General features: G+C 41.8%; 2 protein-coding genes across 2 annotated transcripts; one reads left to right on the forward strand and one right to left on the reverse strand.

Moving 5' to 3' along the window:
• The first annotated feature begins 3,487 nt into the window (after positions 1 to 3,487).
• Positions 3,488 to 7,711, forward strand: LOC143618991 (uncharacterized). The gene is given in 14 exon segments (XM_077091039.1): positions 3,488 to 3,642; positions 3,735 to 3,832; positions 4,935 to 5,017; positions 5,148 to 5,274; positions 5,367 to 5,430; positions 5,553 to 5,650; positions 5,737 to 5,821; positions 5,893 to 5,923; positions 5,925 to 6,044; positions 6,142 to 6,243; positions 6,354 to 6,418; positions 6,851 to 6,932; positions 7,187 to 7,266; positions 7,522 to 7,711. Coding segments are annotated over 14 exon segments (1,248 nt in total). The 3' UTR covers positions 7,580 to 7,711.
• Positions 7,712 to 7,727: 16 nt separating this feature from the next.
• On the reverse strand, positions 7,728 to 11,461 carry LOC143618992 (uncharacterized). Its single transcript, XM_077091040.1, has 10 exons — positions 10,517 to 11,461; positions 10,194 to 10,433; positions 9,989 to 10,118; positions 9,743 to 9,895; positions 9,437 to 9,655; positions 9,080 to 9,286; positions 8,801 to 8,988; positions 8,643 to 8,721; positions 8,440 to 8,577; positions 7,728 to 8,328 (listed from the first exon to the last, which is right to left on the reverse strand). Exons 1-10 carry the CDS (start codon positions 11,443 to 11,445, stop codon positions 8,113 to 8,115), a joined length of 2,499 nt encoding a protein of 832 aa, XP_076947155.1. The 5' UTR covers positions 11,446 to 11,461; the 3' UTR covers positions 7,728 to 8,112.
• Positions 11,462 to 21,755: the final 10,294 nt, after the last annotated feature.

A 21,755-nucleotide genomic window follows, 5' to 3' on the forward strand; every position in this document is an offset into this window, starting at 1 on the left:
TGACCAGTGAACCGGTAAGTTGACCGGTTTTACTATTTGGTCCGGTATGAAAACATTGATTAAAATAATAATTTCATCAGATAATATGTCCGTCCCACCTTTAATATTATTATTTTTCATTGTTTTATTCAAATTTCAAAAATAACATGTTAAATTGAAACATCTTTTTGTCATATAGGGCACCGTTTTCGAGGTAAGCTTTACGCGACTTGTATCATCATTTTGATCAAAAACCCTAAAACATAAGTCTGAAATTATCTATATAGATAAAAATCATATAACGGTGGCAGAGAGAGAAACTGGATAAGGGGGTTGTTGGAACCCAACCAATAATATTATGACGTGTGGCAGAGAGAGAAACTGGATAAGGGGGTTGTTGGAGCCCCCCGTTGGAGCCCTGGCCCCTGGTGTGGAGGGGCTCCAGCGAAATTTTTTTTTTATTTTTTTATAAATATATTCAAACAACGTATTATTAAAAAAACTCATAAATTATTAAAAAAACACACATTAATAAAAAACACATTAATATCTAAAATTCAAATTACAAAAAAAAAACATACTAAAAATTAAACAAACAATAATACTTAATAATAACACTAATCTAATACAAGATCATCGGGTCGCCTCGCCCACAAATGTTCAACCAACTCATGTCGAAGATTCCCGTGTATCTCACGGCTCTTGATATTTGCTATGTTATGAAGTCATTGTTGATCACTGATTGTGGACGGTTGTGCGGAATGTCACCTTGGTAGTTTTGGCAGATAGCTTTGCCCTCGTCTTCTAACGTCATGTTGTGTAGGATCAGACACGTGTAGACGACGTCCATTATCCTCTCCCGAGTCCAATAACGTATCGGGTTCGCCAGCACTTAATATTGTTTTTTCAGAACTCCAAAAGCTATTTCAATATCTTTTCTAGCAGACTCTTGCTTCTTCGTAAAATACTCCGTTTATCGGCGATTGGATCTGTAAAAGCTTGAACTAACAAAGTCCATTCGTTGTAAATACCATCGACCAGATAGTACCCGTACTTGAAGAGTTCTCCATTTGCAACAAAAGATTGAGGTGGTTCAACCCCGTCGATAAGGTCGTTGATCAAATGTGACTGATCGATAACATTAAGGTCGTTATTTGACCCAGCAACACCAAAAAAAGCATGCCAAAACCAAAGATCCTGTGACACCGCCGCCTCAAGTATAAGGGTCGGCCCTTCATGATCACCACGGTGGAACTGACCTCGCCAGGCCGTTGGACACATAGCCCATCCAACATGCGTACAATCGATGCTACCTAGCATCCCAGGAAAACCATGTTTTTCTGCGTGCACCTCATATATGCGTTGGATGTCATACATTGTAGGTTTACGCAGATATCTCCGAGAATAAATCGATATGACTCCTACGTATATAAAATAATCTATAAACATATAATATATATTAAAAAATGTAATAAATATTTAATAAAAACTAAAATTAATGTTTTTTACCTTGGCAGAAAAAATGAAGGGATTCACGTGCAACCCTTTTCGACATCTGTAAATACTCATCCAAAGCGTCCGACGAGATGCCGTACGCTAATTGACGGATAGCAGCCGTGCATTTTTGAAGAGAGGTAAAACCGGGGAGACCCCTAGCATCCTCCCTTTGTTGAAAAAAGGGATACCGTGCCTCTAAATCACTTGCTATACGCATGAACAATTGTCTGCTCATTCGGAAACGAGTTCGAAAATCCGACTCCTCGTATACCGGTTGAGGGCTAAAATAATGCCTAATCAAAGTATCGTTAGCACCCGATCGATCACGATCACGAGGTGGTGCTCTAACTCTCGGGACTCGAGGTTGATGGGCTTGATTTTGCAAGAGATCCACCACGGTTGCGGTCAAAACTCCCCTTACATGAAGAAGCAAATCATCCTCTTCGGAGGAGTTGGAATCAGACGAGTACCACGACATTTTTTTTGTGTTAGTTTTGAGAGGATTTTAGGAGGAAAGGTGTATAATTGTGAAATGAAGTATATTTTATAAAGGTATATATTTATAGTTTAAGAAAATATATTTTTTTTAATATTTAAGTGCCCAACGACTCTTTTTCTAAACCCAATGCAAGTTTCTCTCTCTCTTCAGCCGCTAACCAGCTCATGCCTCTCTTTTTTTTCCGTTAGCGCCCCCGCTAGCGCCCTGGTGGTGTGGTGTTAGCGCCTGGGGCGCGAGCGGAGGGGCTCTAGCGCCCCCGTTGAAGCCCCACACCCCTCAGCCTTAACGAAATGGGCTACTTAAAAGGCCAAACTAAACTTACCTCATAGGAGATGATGATGGTATGAAGCAAATGGGCTTCATTTTATAAGTAGTGTAGCGTTGTATCTTGTAATTAATTCCGATCTGACCAGTGAACCAGTAAGTTGACCGGTTTTACTATTTGGTCCGGTATGAAAACATTGATTAAAATAATAATTTCATCAGATAATATGTCCGTCCCACCTTTAATATTATTATTTTTCATTGTTTTATTCAAATTTCAAAAATAACATGTTAAATTGAAACATCTTTTTGTCATATAGGGCACCGTTTTCGAGGTAAGCTTTACGCGACTTGTATCATCATTTTGATCAAAAACCCTAAAACATAAGTCTGAAATTATCTATATAGATAAAAATCATATAACGGTGCCACAAACTTCTTATGATATTCTGTTCACCTTTTAGGTAATAAACATCAGAATTTTAACAATATATTAGTTTGGTCAGATGGCTAAAGATGCCCTAATTAGTCTTTGATTTATATGTGGTCCATGCAAGTTCGATTCTCCCTCTCCTTTAACACAATTTCTTATTTTTGCTTAATCTTCAATGTTTCTATATTTATGTATTTTTGATTGTTTTATTAGTTTTTTTTTCTTTTCAGTTTTTTAAACATGTTTTATTTCTTTTAAATATGATAACATAATGAATTGTTTTTAGGTTTAGTTAATGTACCCGTAATGAATCTAACTGATACAGATCGAATCCGCGTTAACTCAACGTTGTGGCGCCCATGTTTTTAACATGTTAAGTTGACATAATTTTTGTTGGTTTAGTTCCGACACCATAGCAAACGTAGCCAACATTTTTTGTTTTAAACATGTTAATATTTTGTATAATTGGCTATACGAGTGTCACTACTATTATGGTTGTTTCCGTGTTTTTACTAATTTACTTTTTAGGTTTAATGCATATACTGAACATGACCGATATCGACCACATTCGTGTCACTTTGATTTTAGTTGTATGTGTGCCGATACTGTTTTGGTGTTTACAAAGTTATAGTTTTTGATTCAGTGTTGGTGACGTAACAAACTTGACCGATACCAACCGAGTTTGTGTTCCGCCACGCGACGAGTTTGCTACCTGGTTCAGTTAAAACTTAAAACGTTGTTTAATTTATCGCGTTAACAGAGACATCATAACTAACTCTGGATAGGACTCCTAACTAACACACTGGAAAACGGATATGGCGTGTGCCTGTATCTGTATGACGGTGACTCAAACCCTAACTTCTTCAAAGGTTCTGGTGCTCGGAGGCACCGGCCGAATCGGTGGCTCAACCGCCATTGCTCTCTCTAACCTTTCCCCTGACCTCCGCATCATCATTGCTGGCCGTAACCGGTTCGATTCCGTTACAACTCCTCAAAATGTTACTATTACTAATATTATTGCTAAAATGAGTAATGCTGAATATTAGAATGTGTTTATTTTAGGGAAAAAGGTGCTAGAATGATCACTACACTTGGGAAGAATGCTGAGTTTGCTGAATTTGATATTAATGATGTCAAATCACTGGAATCTGCTTTGACTGGTGTGTTTATTTATAAAACTTTCTTTCTTATATTGTTTAGCACAAATTAGGGGTGTGCAAAAGTCGGTTCGGTTATGCGATCTTTGGTTATGGAAGATTTCTTAGATTAGACTATGTGTAGTGGTTTTAACTTAAAGAACGTGTTATAGTGCAATGTAATTGCCACGTAGGCAGTGTGACTTTAACTAAACCACCAAATTCACACAGTGGCAAAGCTTGGACGAGAACGTTGGGGGTCCGGACTCAAAATGTATTTAAAAAATCATGAACGAGGGGGGGAGGGGGCTCAAATTTTCAGTCGAAAATGGGTAAATTAACACTGATTATCAAAATTTCCAAGCGGAAAACGGGTACATTTACATTGCTGCGCGAAAAACAGGGGGGCCTAAAGAAGCTTCGCCAATGCTTTCACAAGAGTGTAGTGGTTTTAAAATTTAACTACAATTATATGTTTAACTAAGAGATAAATAAAAGAAAAAAAAGTGTGATTGGTAGAAAAAAGCTTTGGCCCCACTCCTTCTCTCACGCCTGTTAAAACTTTGGCGAATGGTGGTTTGGCGCCCATTGGTGCTGATGTGGCTAGAGGTTGGCGCCCCCATGGGTATTCACTACATTTAGCCTTAACGATAACCATAACTGAATGGTCGGTGACCGTTGGTTTTGGCTAATCATCACAATGTACTTTTTTTATTATTGTTTTTCATTGTTCCGGTTGAAAGTGGTTTGGTTATGGTGTTCCATGTTCAATTATGAAGTTTTGAAGCTTAAATGTGTTGGTTCCAAGCTTGGTTATGGTGTTCCAAGCTTGGTTATAGACAGTTGCAGCATGAATTTAAATGTTCGAATCTAGAAATGAAGGTATAAAAAATGGAAATAGATGTATAAAATTTGGAAAAACATAAACATACAAGGTCCGGTTCAATTTCAGTTAAAATCGGTTAACCAGATTCACTTGACCATAATCGATCGGTTTCATCGGTTATGGTTAATTTCGGTTAAAGTTTTGGTTATGGTTCGTTTTTTGCTCACCCCAGCTAGCACAAATAGGTAAGTCTAGTATCTTCTATCTTGCTCAATAATATACATATTCTACTTTCTGCAGATGTAGATCTTGTGGTACATGCTGCAGGGCCGTTCCAACAAACAGAAAACTGTAAAGTTCTGGAAGCCGCTATACGGGCCAAGGTGAGAACAAGGTAAACCTAATTCCAATATTTATTGATCTTATATCAATCAATGTTTTTCTAAGCTACATTTGGTGCATGTTATTTTCTTAAAATGTAATTTAACCTAACTAATATTCATCCACTGTCAGACAGCATATCTAGACGTGTGTGACGATACAAGTTACGCTTTGCGTGCAAAATCATTTATGAATGAAGCCTTGACTGCAAAAGTTCCAGCAATAACTACTTGTGGAATCTATCCAGGAGTGAGCAATGGTACAAACTTATTTCTAGACGCCTAAACGTTTGCATGTTCTTGTTAAACCGTTGATTGAATTTGATTTGTATCTATCTACTTAACGTGACAGTAATGGCAGCCGAGCTAGTTCGTGTTGCAAAAATTAAAAATAAAGGTGAACCTGAACGGCTGAGGTATTATTAATCTATATTATATATAGTTATTAATATTGTATTTTTAAGGTTTCTTTGTATTTAACTTACTGCGCATTCCATGTCATTTCATATATTATACAATGACGGTATACTTGTTTCAGATTCTACTACTACACAGCAGGAACGGGTGGTGCGGGACCTACAATATTAGCTACTAGTTTTTTACTTCTTGGAGAGGAGGTTATTGCATATAATAAAGGTATGTAGTTATGTATTGTTGTTATTCTTCTCTTCCATTACTATGTATTTTTTATGATACTAACATGCTAACCAACTATTTAATAGGAGAGAAACTCAAACTAAGGCCATATAGTGGAATGGTCAACATTGACTTTGGAAAAGGAATTGGGAAAAAATATGTGTATCTATTGTAAGTTCAGGACGTGCATATAAATATGTGGAATTTTAAATATTTTACTCATGAAACATTTTTGTTTCCAGAAATTTGCCAGAAGTGACAAGTACACATGATTTGGAGTTCCAACTGTCAGTAATGAAACATTCTTGGAGTTCCAACTGTCAGTGCTCGATTTGGAACCGCTCCGTTTTTCTGGAATTGGGCAATGGATGCAATGACACGTTTCCTTCCGTCTGTAAGACGACCATGCAAAAATCATCTCTCTCTGTTTTTTTTTTTACATTAGTAAGGGTCACATATTCATCTTACATGTTTTCTTTTAATGTTATTAGGAAATCCTAAGAGACAGAAGCAAAGTACAAAACATGGTTCGGTTATTTGATCCAGTAGTCCGTGTGATAGATGGCTATGCTGGAGAGCGTGTCTCAATGAGAGTAATATTTCAAAAAAAAAAATCTTTATACAAAATAATAATCTTGATAAGACTTTCATAGCCTCAGTTTAGTTATGGTAACTTTATGTATTTTCTTTCTTCTTCTGGCAGGTTGATTTGGAGTGTTCAGGAGGACAACAAACAATTGGCATTTTCAGTCATAAAAGACTCTCTGTGTAAGTCATATTTTTCCCGGACTTATTATTGATGAATTAATGGCCTATTCTAACTAGTGGTCACAGTTTCGACCCATTAGCGAGTTAATGGGTCGATTTGGTTTATATTTTATCTCAAGTGCTCCAAACGGGTTGTTATAAAATAATAGCTAAATGGAAATGGGGCAAACGGGTTGAGTGGATCAAAAGTTGCATTAATCATTTTATTTAAAAAGCGGCATTAATTTTTCCTAATAATACAGTTTTAGTAATCAGATTCAACAAAGTAATTATTATTTATTAGAATTAAATACAGAAGTTTTGCGGGTCAGCCCAACCAAACTCAGTACCCAACCCAGCCCGTTTTGTCCTCTCCAGTTCTGATTGATATAGTGTACCAAAAGGATCAAGCGTTTTGGAATTTACTGAAATGGCTACATGAATGTTTTTCAGATCAGTTGGCTATTCAACAGCTGCATTTGCTCTTGCTGTTCTAGAGGGAAATACACGACCAGGCGTATGGTTTCCAGAAGAGGTACAGACAGCAGGCACATAAACATATAAATAGTGAAATAGTGATTTGTGAACATTAAAAATAATCTATACACCATAAAAATCTTAAACTCACTAGTATACCCTCCCATTATCAGCATACATAAAAGGTTAAACTTGTAACATTAATGGTTTTAGTTTTTTAGTGGTTTTGGTGGTGCACAAATTATACCTCATGTAGTCATGTATATTAATGCCATTCTTGTTTACATCTATGCCTTCCACTTGCTTTAATAGCCTGAAGGGATCGACATTGAAGCTCGAGAACTTCTCCTTAAACGTGCTGCACAAGGAACAATTAATTTCGTAATGCACAAGTATGATTCCTTCCTTTTTGTTTAGAATTCTATTTCTAGAACATAATATTTTAAGATAACTTTGTTTTAGTCAATTAAAAAAGGCTTTAATTTTCAAGTTTGTGAATTTGTTTATATATAGACCACTGACCAAATTGGGACCAAAGTTCAGTGATCATCTAAACAATTAAATCTTGATAAAAGAAAAACATAAAACATAAAGAAAAAGGAAAATTACAATCCATAAAATTAGTCTTTTGTTCTTTGTGTCTGCAGGGCTCCGTGGATGGTGGAAACAAATCCTAAGGAGGTTGGACTCGGAATATATGTGTAATATGGCAACAGACCACACTTGTAGTCTCAGTTACATAGAAAGCAAGACAGTTGAGATTAGATTATAAAAACTAACAGTATGATACTGTGCTATTTCTTCATTACCATAATAGAATTATTCAATACAAAATCACTGAACACATGCCAATTAAACACACAATTAAAAAAAAACACCTCTCCCGTTCTTTTGTTGGGATTCTGTAGAAACTCACAATACAATGTGTGTGTACATCACTCAGCATCGTCAAATGAAAACTCAAGGTAAGCCCGAGCTCACCTTGGTGAAAGTTACAAACCGGTCAACCGTCCTTCTGTTGACCACTATACAGACAGCTTGTCAGCTTGCTCACGCCAGATTAGAAAACTTCAAACTTAAATACAGGTAAGAGTTCGGAACTTTTCATTGAACTTATACTTCCTTTATATATCGCCAAAGTCAACTATAATTGCCATGCATGATTGACTTGTATTGTATTCTTTGTGTTGTTTTGACTTTAGAAGCTGTTGACTGAAAACTTCTTCAGTGAAACCCCGTTAATAGTACTTGGAATACACGTATGATGAACCGGTGCTTTCTGAGCCTGTAGAGTGGGTTCTAACATACGCTCTCCTAGAATCCTGCCTTGGGTGCCGGGCCCCACTTTGGTCAAATACGGAGTTTTGGACATCCGAAGTCATTCTTGATGAGTTGCTTCTCGTAAATTTCTTCACCTCATTTCTCTTCTCTTCATCTTTATCGTACTTTAACCTCTAGAAAATAAATAACAAACGACGGAATCAGTTAACATAACCGTCAAAAGATATATATATATACACACACACACACATATATATATATATAGAGAGAGAGAGAGAGAGAACCTTGGAAGGGTCGGAAAGTACAGCATATGCTTCTCCAATCATTTTGAAAAGCCTATCAGCATCTTTGTGGACATTTTTAGCTATTTCCTTCCATAATCCATCATCTCCATCGTCACTTCTACTAAGTGACTGGGCCGCCTACATAACCAAAACACGATTATTAGAAAAGGTGAACCGACATTTTCATATTATTCTGCTACAACCTTATCAGGATGATGTTTGAGTGCAGCTTTCCTATATGCCTTCTTTATATCTGCTGCAGAAGCAGTTGACTCAACTCCCCTAAAAGTTAAAAATCAAAACTTCATTAGAAAGTACTTTTGAGGTACGCGCGTAAACTTGTAAACTTGATTTAACATACAATATGAGGTACGCGTTTAATGGGATTCCTTTTCTTGATTCTGCTTCAGCATTAGAAAGCTGTATCTCAGTTTGCTTGAGTTCATTTAAATCTTGTGTTTTTAGAAGAGACACGAGTCTCTGTAGATCTTTAGCTGCTTGCCCATAATCTCTAATCATCTCATACAAGCTGGCACGCTTAGATTTTGCCTGCATAATATCATTACAAGTTTGAATCGTTTCCTTTTAAACTAAAATTTTGATTTGACCAATTTGACGTGTTGGATACACATAAGCGAACCTTAAGATAGTGTGAATCAAGGGCTATAGCTAGGCTGCAATCAGCAATGCCATCTGTGATTTGACCCAAAGCTTTGTAGGCTGCAGCTCGGTTGCAAAAGCATACAGATGCAAATATACGAGATTCAACGCTGCATGATAAAGCAGCAGTGTAATGTTCTACTGCTTCTGAAAACTTTCCTGATTTAAAAGCTTCATTTCCTGCGGTCTGCATACATATATATATTATCCAGATTGTGACATATACAACTTATGCTACATCTGTTCCATGATGTAAGTAAATATTGTCACTTTGACATTGGTGGTCAAAGTGTCAAACGGGCCTTATTTGGAAGTTACTGGTTGCACACTTACGTACCTTGTGAGATAAAAGTTCACGTATCGTATCAGCTAAAGGTATTGTAACATGGTCTGAATTCTCTTGTTTATTAATAAATTCAAGAGCTTCATCTAGCCTTCCTAAATAAAAGTGGGATTTGATGATAAGATGTGATCTCCATAGCCTAAAAGAGGAGCTTGTGGGCGTGTCTGCTTCATCAGACGTAAGAGTCTTAATCACCTCTTCATACCTCCTCAACTGCAAAATTTGATAAAACTCAAACAACTGTTTGAAACGCGTTGGGTTGACCAACAAACACTTTTTGTGTTTAATAACAACACTAACCATGAAAAGAGAGTCTGCTTTCATCTGAAGTAATTTATCCGAGCAAGCGCTTATCTGCAACGCGTCATTGACAAGTCTCAAAGCATGCTCCAAGTCTTCAGAAGCCCGTCTTTGTAAAAGATCAGTACATTGCTCAATGCAGTCCAACACTTTCTGAGTAAGTAAAAAGAGTATAAAAATGGTTAAAAGTAAGATCATTTTTATTGAACTAAGTGCCAAGAAAATGCATATTATTATTATTATTACCTGGACCTTTTCTAGGCCTTCAGAGGCCTCTGAAATCACTTTCCCGTCCACACTGTTATCATTTCCAAATTCCAAGCATTTCATATACTGCCTTTTTGCATTTTCAGTTTCTCCAATAGCAAGGTAACAACTGCATATATGCAAATATCATCAGTATGAATGTGAGCGTGTGTGTTTGATTATCTATATAGAAAGTTAGACTTACTGTGCAGCCCGGACTTGAACCTTAAGAAAGTTGGGATCAATGTTGGCAGCCATGAGACAATCTTCTAATGCGTCTTTCATCCTTCCAAGAGAAATCCTAGCTGCTGCACGATTACTATAGCACAGCATTAAAGCCTTAAGGCAGCTTGCAGATTTCTCGTTTTCAGAAACAGAGTTTAACCCTTGTGTGTAATAATCCTCCGCTTTTGCCAGGTCACCGTTACTATAAGCTTGGTTTCCCCTAATACACAAAAAAAACCTTTATTAACTGATAAATATTAAATAAATACAACCGTTTTTCACAATATAAGATAGAAGTCACACCTGAATCGCCATTTCTCACACGCTTCCTCTGCTGCTATGCCAGAAGACAAACTAGTACTAGTGATACTTTCATGCCTTAAAAAATCTTGTTCGTTTACTAACTTCAAGGTATCCTTTTTTAAGCTTGATGACGCAGATAAATCAATTGGGAAAAACTCAGATTTCGTGGAAATGTAAGGATCGCGGGTAACGTTTAGTGGAGGTTTCTTTTTATGCTGACGGGTATCTGACAGAAGTTGACTTTGACCCGATGAAGATGCAGCAAACGTAAAGTCACCATTGCTAAAATCTTCTGATCTCGAACCAAAACTAAACACGCGAGTGACGCCACTTTCTTGCCTCCGAGAACTTGCACTTGAACTCACATCAGTATCAAAACCGGACTCCAAATTTTCAGTCGCAGTCATGAAGCTTTCTGTCTCGGAAACTTCATTAATCTGAGGCTCCAACGATTCATCATCGGTCGTGAAATTTGAAGTAAGTGCACGTGAGTCGTTTGACACGTTATCTTGTTCATCAATCTGCGAAGCATCCGATGTCACAGACGTTTCTCTAGAATAACTACCGGCTAATCTTTCGTCATATAACGGAATATCAAAACCGTCTGAACTTCCAAACGAATCTCGTCTACCAAACACGAAATCTTCTATAATCCTAGACTGACTAACGACAGGCTTCTTCAACTTCCCTTTCTTCTTCTGTGACCTAGTTTCTCTAACATGTTCGTTTCTTGGTTCAAATCTATTCCACCCCGAAAACACGTTACCTCTCGTGTCCGGTGCCTTAAACTCCACATTCGTCACACGTACATCATTCAACTTGCTCGTAAAAGCAAACTCAACCATTTTTTCATCTCCATGATCATTAACATTCATCTTCATCTCATTTTCGAGATCCAATCCCACATTATTAATATTCGGTTTCGACATATCATCAAGAACAACATTATTACCAAAAACCGACTCCGACGGACTTCTTAACCGATTAAAACCGAAACTTGAACCTAAATCATCCCCTGCCACCCGAGCATCAAAATAACTACTAAACTTAATATTATCATTATTATTAGATGTTTGCTTTCTAGCCTTCATATTCCGTGCCCGCGGAACATTATAACCAAAACCACCACCACCAGCACCACCGGAATTCATATTCTTGAAAAAACAATAAACAACACTAAAAATCTAATCTTTATGGGTTAAAATCTTGTGGGTATCCAAGATTTTAGTTGGGTCAAATAACCCAATTACAATTTGATTCAAAACGAAATAAATTTACCGGTTGATGATGAATCTATGATCGCCGGAGACGTTAAATCTGACGGTTGATTGTGTGATGAATCAGGTGGGATTAATATTATTATTATTGTGATTGGAAATTGGGTTGAAAGAAGAATTTGTGTTTGTTGTTGTTATATTATTGGTTTGATTGATTGGTGAATCGGGTCGGATCTCGAGGGCCCTGGGGGTTCCATTTCTTCACTGGTTCTCGTGTTCATATGTTCATGGCTCTGTCCCCATTCAAAAGTTTATTATTATTATTATTATTATTATTATTATTAATACTTATTTATTTTTGAACGGGATACAATGGTAAAAGGTCACCGCCAGCTAGAGGTAGACAAATAAACCGGCTAACCGACCCGACTCGAAAATCAAGCCGAACCGGTTTGAAACTGATTATGAAGAAACCAGTTTGGTACCGATTGAAACCGTAGGTTCGGAACCTGTTTGTAATTTTCTTCACAAAAACCTGTTCACCCGAATCGAAACCGTTTATAACCCGGTTTTGACTAAACCAAACTGGTTTTGAGTTTTAAGCAGGTTTGTGCACCTCTACCGCCAGCTGGTTCAACCCAACCATAAGGAACCTTTAAGCGTCTCCAAGTTATCTCCAGTTCGGAAGAAAATCCACCTGCTCAAGGGCCCACTGGTTGAAAAACCCGGACGCCCTCAAGATCGAATTGAAGATCACAAAAATCTCAGTTTTCTTTTATTGATCCATCCATAACCCTTCCAAATCATTGTTTATGATTGAACCTCGACCTCTATTGAAAAACTCAGACTTTCTACCAATAAACTAGTTGAAAAGGATTATTATTATTGTTATTATTTCAATGATTAAATATCTTTTTTGAAATTAAATATCTTTTAGTCCTTGCACTTTATACTTTCCATAAATGGTCCTTTAGTTTGATGTTACAGAAATGAATAGATTATTATGATTTAAGTGCTTAGGGTTTAAATTAATCAGATTGTGTTAGGTAAGTCCGTAAGAATTGGTATAATAGTATTAGATGATAAACGTGAAGTTATTCACAACCAAGTTTTTAAGTGTAATAATATTAAATGAGTGTCTTCTAGATTAAAAAAAATCAAAATTTAAGTGTAACTATAGAAAACATTGTATGTATAGACGTTATTAGGGCTTTGTTTTCATGACTGGACATTAGCATGACGATAAGTATATGCTAGAGTAGGTGTTGGGTGTATATGAATTGAGTATCTTTGACTCAGGAAGTTTGACATCGTATTCTTATTGGTGGAGAACAAGGTGGTTGGCCGCATTGACAGCATTAAATGTGGTATGCTAGACTAATATGCCTGATATTGCTTATGTACTGAAGAAACACTAATTGACCCCGGGCAGATTACGGATAATCTGGGGGTTAAGTAATGTTTCCCACGAGGGTTAGGTCCGGCAAAGAAGGATGTTCTTCGGATGACCTGCAAAACAAACACCGTGAGCTCGTCACTGAGAAGGGGGGGTTCCTCCTTGTGACCACCATCCGGCGTGAGAATCAGACTAGATTACTCTGAATATAAGTGTATATTGAGAGAAATAGCTAGTGAAGGTAAAATACCAGATGATCCTACCGTTCCAAGGTGTTAAAGTATTTATAGCCGAAGGTAGGTTTCCAAGAAGGTACAGCCGGCTGAATAGTATTCCTGTTCTACCAACAGTGGGTTACGCACAAGCCATGCTGGTTGGTGGATAGGCTGCGGCTAATAGTGACAAGGCCGGCTGTATACTGTTCATTTACTGCCGGCTATGCACTGTTCCACCAACTGTAGGCTACGCACGTCCCACAGTGAGGGTTGGTGAGTAGGCAGCGGCTAATAGTGACAGTACTAGAGGGTGCTCCTCGTACTGTTGTCGGTGAGCTGTCACCCTGTGATTGGTTCAAGGGCTGTTTTAGTCAGATCTTGTCTATTTTGCCCATACCTTGGCAGGTATAGTACAAAAGATCTTCCAGAAGCATACGGACTGGCTCATTTGGGCGGGAGTATTCCCGCCCTGCTCATTCCTTCAGGTGACTACTGAATTATTGAGAGCTAAGTGCCTTGTGCGTGTAGCCTTGCTGCGCGGGTGGCCTTCCCTGATGGCTTGTATCCGCAGCTGCGGGAACAGGCGGAGTACTTCACCATTGGGAGGCATTTCCTGTGGGAACAGCTTGCGTACTGCGCGTAAGGACGTCACGTCTCTGAGCATGGTGGGTCCTGCGGATCCAGCTGGTTTCTGCGCAGACGTCTCTCTTCAAGGTGAGTCCTGCGGGTCCAACTGGGCTCTGCTGGGACCTACCTCTTCAAGTCCCCCAGTCCAATGTTCTTCTCATGAATGTTTAATAAGTGAGGTGAACTTTTGGACTTAAGCAAAGGGTTTTTGAAAAGGGGTTTAGTTTTAAGGTTTTCCATGGGGATTCTTCCCGCGGAAGTCCTAATGTCACTTGCAGAAATTCCCGACTTTCCTGCTTGATCTTTGGGTATGATGCGGGTAGGTCTGTAACCTCCTCGCAAGTCAGGAGCGTTGAGTCCCACTTGTGTGGATTCTCCATGAGGTTTTGGTAGTTTTGAACATAGTGATCAATTATGTTAAAACCACCAATTCCATCTTGGAGCTTCAAACAATATAGTTCTCGACGTTCCCGCTATGCGGGGACGTTATTCCCGTTTCCGCAAGCATGGCCCAGAAGATCCTTCTTGGTTTCAATTCCCTGCGGAGCGCTAGGTATGTGAAGGGTTTTGCCTTGACACTGTACCCGCACTCGTCTTACGGTTACTTTACTTCCAAGGTATTCCTGGCGTCAATTCCCTGTGGGTGCTAAGTATGTGAAGGGTTTTGCCTTAACACTGTACTCGCACCTGCCTTATAGTTTCTTGGTTGCCAAGGTAAGGGGTATTTTCCCGCTTACTTTTGAATCTTTTTGAAATTTTGAAATTCGAAGAGTTGGTGAAAGGATAAGAACAGTCAAAACTGTTGAAACGTCGTCCGACGGTTTCTTCTGACTGTGTCAGGACGTGCAGGAAGTTATGGCGTCGTGACAGTACATGGTCATTCCAGACGCTTTTTCAGGCGCGTGGGCGCGATTTTTCGGGCGCGTGGCCGCGAAATTAATGGCACGCGTCCTTTCAACAGCTGTTGCCAGCTTGCACTTTGCCACGTGTCATAGTTTCATTGCACCTGTGATTTCTCTCTCTTCCGCATTAAATTCATCGCATTAATTGCGATGAGTATATAAAGGGGGAGAGGGTCCTTTGTAATTCACACTTTCACTCTTCTTGTAAACGATTTCCGGCGAATACTTTCTGCCAAGCATTCTCCTGAAATCATTCCTTTACTTCCAAACCATGTCTTCTACTCACGATTTCGAAGCTGCTGCCGAGGAATCTGACGTGCACGTCGAGATCCCGACGTCTACGTCTGATAAAGACGATAAGAGCACTGCTGGCGAATGCCAGTGTGCTCTTCCCACTGAGCTTTATCAGTACATCGTCCGGAAGTTCATGCTCGAGCCGTTCGAGCCTGAGTTTCCGGAGCCACACCAGACGGTGTACGATGCCCCCAATGGCAAGATAGGGGTGTACGCTGCATTCTTCGTTTATGGGAATCTCAGGTTCCCATTAACGAAGTTTGTATACCGTGTCTTGGAGAGGCACGGGGTGCATTTGACGGAGGTACACCCGATGGCGATCGCCAAGATCCGCCACTTTGAGTGGGTGTGCCTCATTCTGGGCGTGGAGCCCCATGTTGACCGGTTGATGACCTTCTATTCTTGGAGGTGCATCCAGGGGTGGTACACCTTGGTCAACCAGATCAAGGGGCTGAAGATCTGCGCAACCGAGCGCAGTCTTCGGTCGTGGAAGAGGGAGTTTTTTTATATCTCCGCTCGCGTAGTCCCGATAGCGATGACGTTTAAGAATGGGATAGCACTCCCCGCCCTTCACGCCCCAAACTACCAGGAGGCGGAATGGTTCGCCAAGATCTCCCGGATCCAGACTCCGGTGTACCGCTTTGCGGAGTCTGGGATGGTGATGCTTGGGATGAGCCGGGTGTGGAAGGAGGCGTCACAGGTTCCCATCGTCCTCGAATACGGTTTGAACTCTGTCCCTTACGGTATGCTTTGTCTTATTTGTTTATATAGGTTTGTCTTCTAACTGTTTCTTTTATTTCAGAGGGGAACGACTTGCAGTCTCTCCTGCAGCCGCGGGAGAGTGATGGTCCCGCTCAGATGGGTACTCGTGCTCTCGATGAGAACGAGTTGCCCATCTTGGAGCAAACGAGGGATCGGTTTGTGGAGGTCTACCCGCCAGGCCACCCTATTCTGAGCGCCACGCGGCCAGGTAAGGCGTTATTCAACCCTCGACCTCTCAATGCTGAAACCTCTGCTGGAATTCCTCTAATCTTGTCATCTTCTGATGAGGAATCCGCAGATGGTCCTCCGTTGGTGCGGAAGAAGAAGGCTGCCGGCGGGAAGGGGAAGGCGAAGGTTGCCTCCACTGCCGATCCGGTGCATCGGTCTGATTCAGAGACCGAAAGCGAGGAGGTGGCGGGGAACCCTGGTGGTGCTAAGACCACTGCTCCGGAGGCTGAGACGACCGTCACCTCCGAGCAGCCCAGGACAACGACGGTGAGCGGCGTGAAGAGGCCGGCTCCATCGGGTTCGTCCCCGCCTGTTCGCACTTTTAGGCTCAAGAAAACCCGTAAGTACAAACTTCCTTTACTTTTTAACTTCATATCTTTCCGCCATTATACTTATATCTTCTTTGTGCAGGCGTGGATGCTACCGCATTCCAGGGTGGAGCGGGGAGGAGCACCTCCGGACCCATGACGGTAGGCTTGGTCAACCTACCTGAGGCGATGACCCAGGCGGCTGCGCCTGCTTCAGTTGGTTCAGTTGCTCACCCAGTTGAGCCGACTGTTCCAACTGTGATGACATCTCTGCCGGCTGTCAGTGCCATATTTACTGAATCTTTCACTGAGCCGGCGGTGACTATTTCTGCGGGTACTTCCGCAGCGGCGACCACGGTTGTGAGTTCACCTCCGGTGAGTTCACCTCCGTTGGTTTCTACCGCGGCGGCCTCTATGCCTCCTCCGACGTCGGCAGCTACGGCCGATCCTTCAGGTATGCTTGGGGCTTCTCGCCAACCTCTGCCTCCTTCCCATCTGCCTGACCTCTTGGATGGATTTCCCTTGGGTTCAGGTGATGGGTTTGGCGGCTATCGGCCTGTTGTCGACCCTACAGGTGCGTAGGGTTCTTTTGGCCTTTTTTTTTATATATCATCTTTTCCTAACTGCTTTTTGTTTTTTGCAGTGTCGGATTCCAATGAAGTGTATGTTCCACGATGGAACATCCGCCGAGGAACAACCCTTCGCACGCCTGTGGAATGCGTGGAGTGGGCTCGTCACGCAGCACCCAGTGGTGCGTTGGGGGAAGCAATGGCTAGCTACCAGGAGGGTAGGCTAACCAACGAGCTTCGGATTCTCCTGGCCCGGATGCAGCCGCGCGTCGAGCTGCTCTGTCGTGAAAACGACAAGTTAAAAGCAGCTCGTATTCAAGAAGTAGCTCAGGCGCGGGCTGTCCGGGAGGAGAACAAGAGGCTTACCGCAGTGGCTGCGGAAAAGGAGAAGGCCTTCAAGGCCCTCGAGGTTGAAGTTCAGGCCCGGCTCGAGGCCCGTTCCAAGGCTGCCCAAGCTGTTAACGAACAGCTTCGGCTGGCTAAGGAAACTGCACGGAACGCAACTGAGAGGGCCACCAAGGCTGAAGCTGTTGCTGAGCCTCTACGCCTCGAGAATGAGGAACTTAAAGCCAAACTAGAGGCGCTCCAACAGGCTCATGATGCCTTGGCGATGGAAGACGCCAAGAAGCTCCAAGAGATCTTGGACCAGAGGGGGGTGCTTGACCATACTGAGCGGAAGCTAAAGGGCATTGAAGAGGCTGCGGCTAAAGAAGTGTTGCTTGCCAACCTCAACAAAAGTGAAGCCGAACGCGCCCGTAACCAAGCTCAAGCCGCCCTCCAGGAGGCTCTGGTTGCCAAGGAATGGCTTCTTCGAGAAGCGTTGTCTCAGGTATGTTTAATTTCATTATATCTTTACGCTTTTCTTTGTAAATAGAAAAGGTTTTGATACTTGTATTTTTTCTTTGTAGGTTGTGCATCGGGTCTTCACGGATACGTCTTATGACGATGCTATGAGCGCAGCCCTCAACGCTTCTCATGAGGATGGGGAAAAGGCCGGCTTCCTGCTTGGTCTAGGGTTCGTTGAGAAAGGCGTCCCGCCTTCCAACTTCCCTTTATTTGATGTGTATACTGAAGCTTTATATGACCAAGCAGTGAACCAGTATGCCGCCTTCCCGCATCCGGTGGTGGAAAAGGTGAACGAAGTTGCTGCTGCTGATGATGGGCTAGCTATCCTTAAAGCTTTCCTTGAACCGCCACGCTCTACTGATGGTGCGGGTCCAAGTGGAAGTGGTCCTGAAGCTTGATCCTGAAGATCCCTTTCCACCATTAGAGTAGATTTTTATTTTTGTATAGCTTCTTTTGTATGCGGGTATGCACCCAGCAATCTTTGTAATATTTGAATTTTGATGGAATAAAGATTATGTGCTAATTCCTTGCCTTGTTTATTTTACGCATGTTTTGATTTAACTTAGCAATTTCTTTAGTACTTAGATAAGTTAACTTTTTAACGTGGCAGATTATAAGTTTATGTTTCGCTTCCTCTTTCATGATTGTGCGGGTATGACCGTCACTTACACTTAGTAGGATGGCTAAACTTTACTTATATCTGTCCTGCGTGGAAGTTTTCCTCATCTTTTCCTTAGAAATTTTCTAAGTATTTTGAATAAGTTAGCCTTTGTACGCGCGGTTGTTAATAGGTTAATGTTCAGTTTCCTCTATCATGATTGTGCGGGTAGGACCGTCACTTTCATTTAGTGGGATGACTAAACTTTACCTATAACTGACCTGCGTGAAGGTTTTCCTTATCTTTTCTTTTGAAATTTTTACCGTTTTATGTGTTTATGCGGGTTTTGCCGCCTTCCACACGTAACGACTTACTTCTTCCCATATTTATGCGGTGAATACTGGCATATCAGTGTGGGAAGTTCATAAGTATAAAGGTAAGGCTATCAACACATTGTGAAAGGAGAATCATTTCCATTAGAAGTGGCTCTAGGCCTTTTCTTTACAAGTTTGGAATTGATCTACATGTAACATTTGCGTAATTGAGCTCCATTCCATGTTCTTGGGATGGGAGTGCCATCGAGCCTTTCGAGCCGGTATGCGCCCTTTCCCAGAACTTCTTTGATAATGTATGGCCCTTCCCAGACCGGGGCCAGTGTTCCTGAGCGTTGTTGGTTCGAAGCCTCGTTGTTACGCAGTATGTAGTCTCCTACATTGAAGTTGCAGAGTTTTACCCGCGTGTTGTAGTACTTTTACATTTGTCGCTTGTAGTTCTCTTCACGCACTGCGGCTAAGTCTCTGCGTTCCTCGGTTAGCATAAGGTCTAACCGTCTTTCCGCATCATTGTCTTCTGGCTGAATCAAGACCCTTGGTGAGGGTAAACCAATTTCGACCGGGACCATGGCTTCAGTGCCATAAGTGAGACTGAACGGGGTTTCTCCCGTACTGGCCTTTTTCAGCGTTCTGTTTGCCCAAAGGACGTGCGGAAGCTCGTCCACCCAGCCGGATCTGTGTTCCAAGAGTCTTTTCTTTATGCCTTCGACGATGCTCTTATTTGCTCTTTCTACCTCACCATTACCCTGCGGGTGCGCCACTGAGGTAAAGGTGTGAGTGATTTGAAGTTCTTCCAGCCACTTTTGTAGCTTCTTGTCAGCAAAGTTGGTGCCGTTATCGCTCACCAAATTATGTGAAAGTCCAAAACGACAAATAATAAATTCCCAAATAAATTTTTTGATATGTTTCGCGGTTGTTTGGGCTAAGGGTTTTGCTTCTATCCACTTGGTGAAGTAGTCGATGGCTACCACTAGGAACTGAACATTTCCTGCTGCTGTAGGAAATGGGCCTGTCACATCGATGGCCCACTTCTGAAATGGCCATGAAGAGGTGACTAGAACAAGTTCATTCTTCGGGCGATGCGTGTTGGGTGCGTAGAGCTGACAAGACCTACACTTTCTGATGTATGCCAGCGCATCCGTATGCATCCCCGGCCAAAAGTATCCCGCGTTGTTTAGCTTAGCTACAACAGCGCGTGGACCTGCGTGTACTCCACAGATGCCTTCGTGTACTTCCCTTAGGAGGTAGTCAGCATCTTGGTTGTCCACACATCTTAAGAGTGGGCCAAGAAAGTTACGTCTGTAAAGGATGTCATCGATGAGTTGATAATTCAGTGCTTTACAGCGTAGTTTTCTTGCCTGTGTTTTTGACTCTAGTAGTATACCTGCCGCAAGGTAATTTATTATTGGTGTCATCCACGTTTCTGTTCCGGTTTGGATGACACAAATTTCCTTGTGCGGGACTGAAGGTGCCTCGAGGAGTTCAATGCGGATGTCCTTTCCCAAGTGGGTGAAGGCTAATGATGCAAGCTTGCTTAACGCATCCGCAGATTTGTTTTCACTACGCTTGACGTGTATGACTTTGCAATCGTTAAAATCGCGCATAAGGGTTTTTGCTTGTGCGAGGTACAGGGCCATTGTGTCGTTCACGGCCGTGTACGTCCCGTTGATTTGGTTGGCTACTAACATGGAATCCACGTGGGCTTCCAAGTATTTCACTCCCATCTTACGCGCAATTCTCAGCCCGGCCAAGAATGCTTCATACTCGGCTTCGTTATTCGTACTTGGAAAATCCAGTCGAATAGCGTAAGTGTATTCTTGGCCTGCTGGGTTGGTTAGTTTCAGCCCTGCGCCTGAACCCTCGTTACTGGCTGCTCCATCAGTGTAGAGTCGCCAGACATCATTGATGTCCTGTGCTGGAGAGGGTTGAGCCTCTTCCTGGCACTCTTTTTCCCGCGATGCAGGCACTTCCGCAATAAAGTCGGCCAAAACCTGGCCTTTTATGGCTGGTCTTGGCTTATACTTTATCGCGTATTCCCCCAACTCAATTGCCCATTTGGCTAGGCGTCCCGATAACTCGGGTTTGCGTAGAACGTTTGCAAGTTTGAAGTTGGAGAGAATGGTGATTGGGTGACCCTGGAAATATCGTCTTAACCTGCGTGAAGCGTGTATAAGTGCTAAGACTAATTTTTCGAGGGTAGAGTACCGGGTTTCTACGTCTGTTAGGATACGGCTGACATAATAGATTGGCATCTGGATGCCTTTCCGTTCAACTAGCAGGACCGCCCCGGTTGCTCTATCTGTTGCGGAAATGTATAGGATTAACCCCTCCCCCGCTTCTGGTGCTGTGAGCGTTGGGAGTTCGATCAAGCGTGACCGAATCTCCTGAAAAGCTGCTTCCGCTTCTGGTGTCCAGCGGAAGTGCGTTTTCTTTAAACAGTTTCTCAACGTTGACACGAAAGGAAACGACTTATCCGCGTGGTTTTGCCAAAAAGCGATTAAATGCGACTAGTCGTCCATTCAGTGTCTGAGCCTGTTTGATGGTAGTAGGTGATTCCATTTTGATAATGGCTTCGACCTTTTCAGGGTTCGCTCTGAAGCCATCTTTAGTGACGATGACCCCCAAGAACTTCCCTTCTTCCATTCCAAAGGCACACTTGCTCGGGTTGAGCTTCATGTTTATCTTCCTGAGCGTGTTGAAAGTTTCTTCGATGTCTTTCAACATCGCTTCTGCGTTAGGGCTTTTGATGACCAAGTCATCCATGTAGACTTCCAAGTTCCTCCCAATTTGGGCATGAAACTGGTTGTCCATCAGGCGTTGGTATGTGGACCCGGCATTCTTAAGTCCAAATGGCATCATTTGATAACAAAATGTGCCATCGGGCGTCCGAAAAGCGGTTTTGTCCTGATCATCAACGGCCATGTGGATTTGATGGTACCCCTTAT

The sequence above is a fragment of the Bidens hawaiensis genome, unplaced genomic scaffold, assembly GCF_021521415.1.
Source record: "Bidens hawaiensis isolate Kalapana, Puna unplaced genomic scaffold, B.hawaiensis_p1.1 tig00002343_1, whole genome shotgun sequence".
Taxonomy (NCBI): domain Eukaryota; kingdom Viridiplantae; phylum Streptophyta; class Magnoliopsida; order Asterales; family Asteraceae; genus Bidens; species Bidens hawaiensis.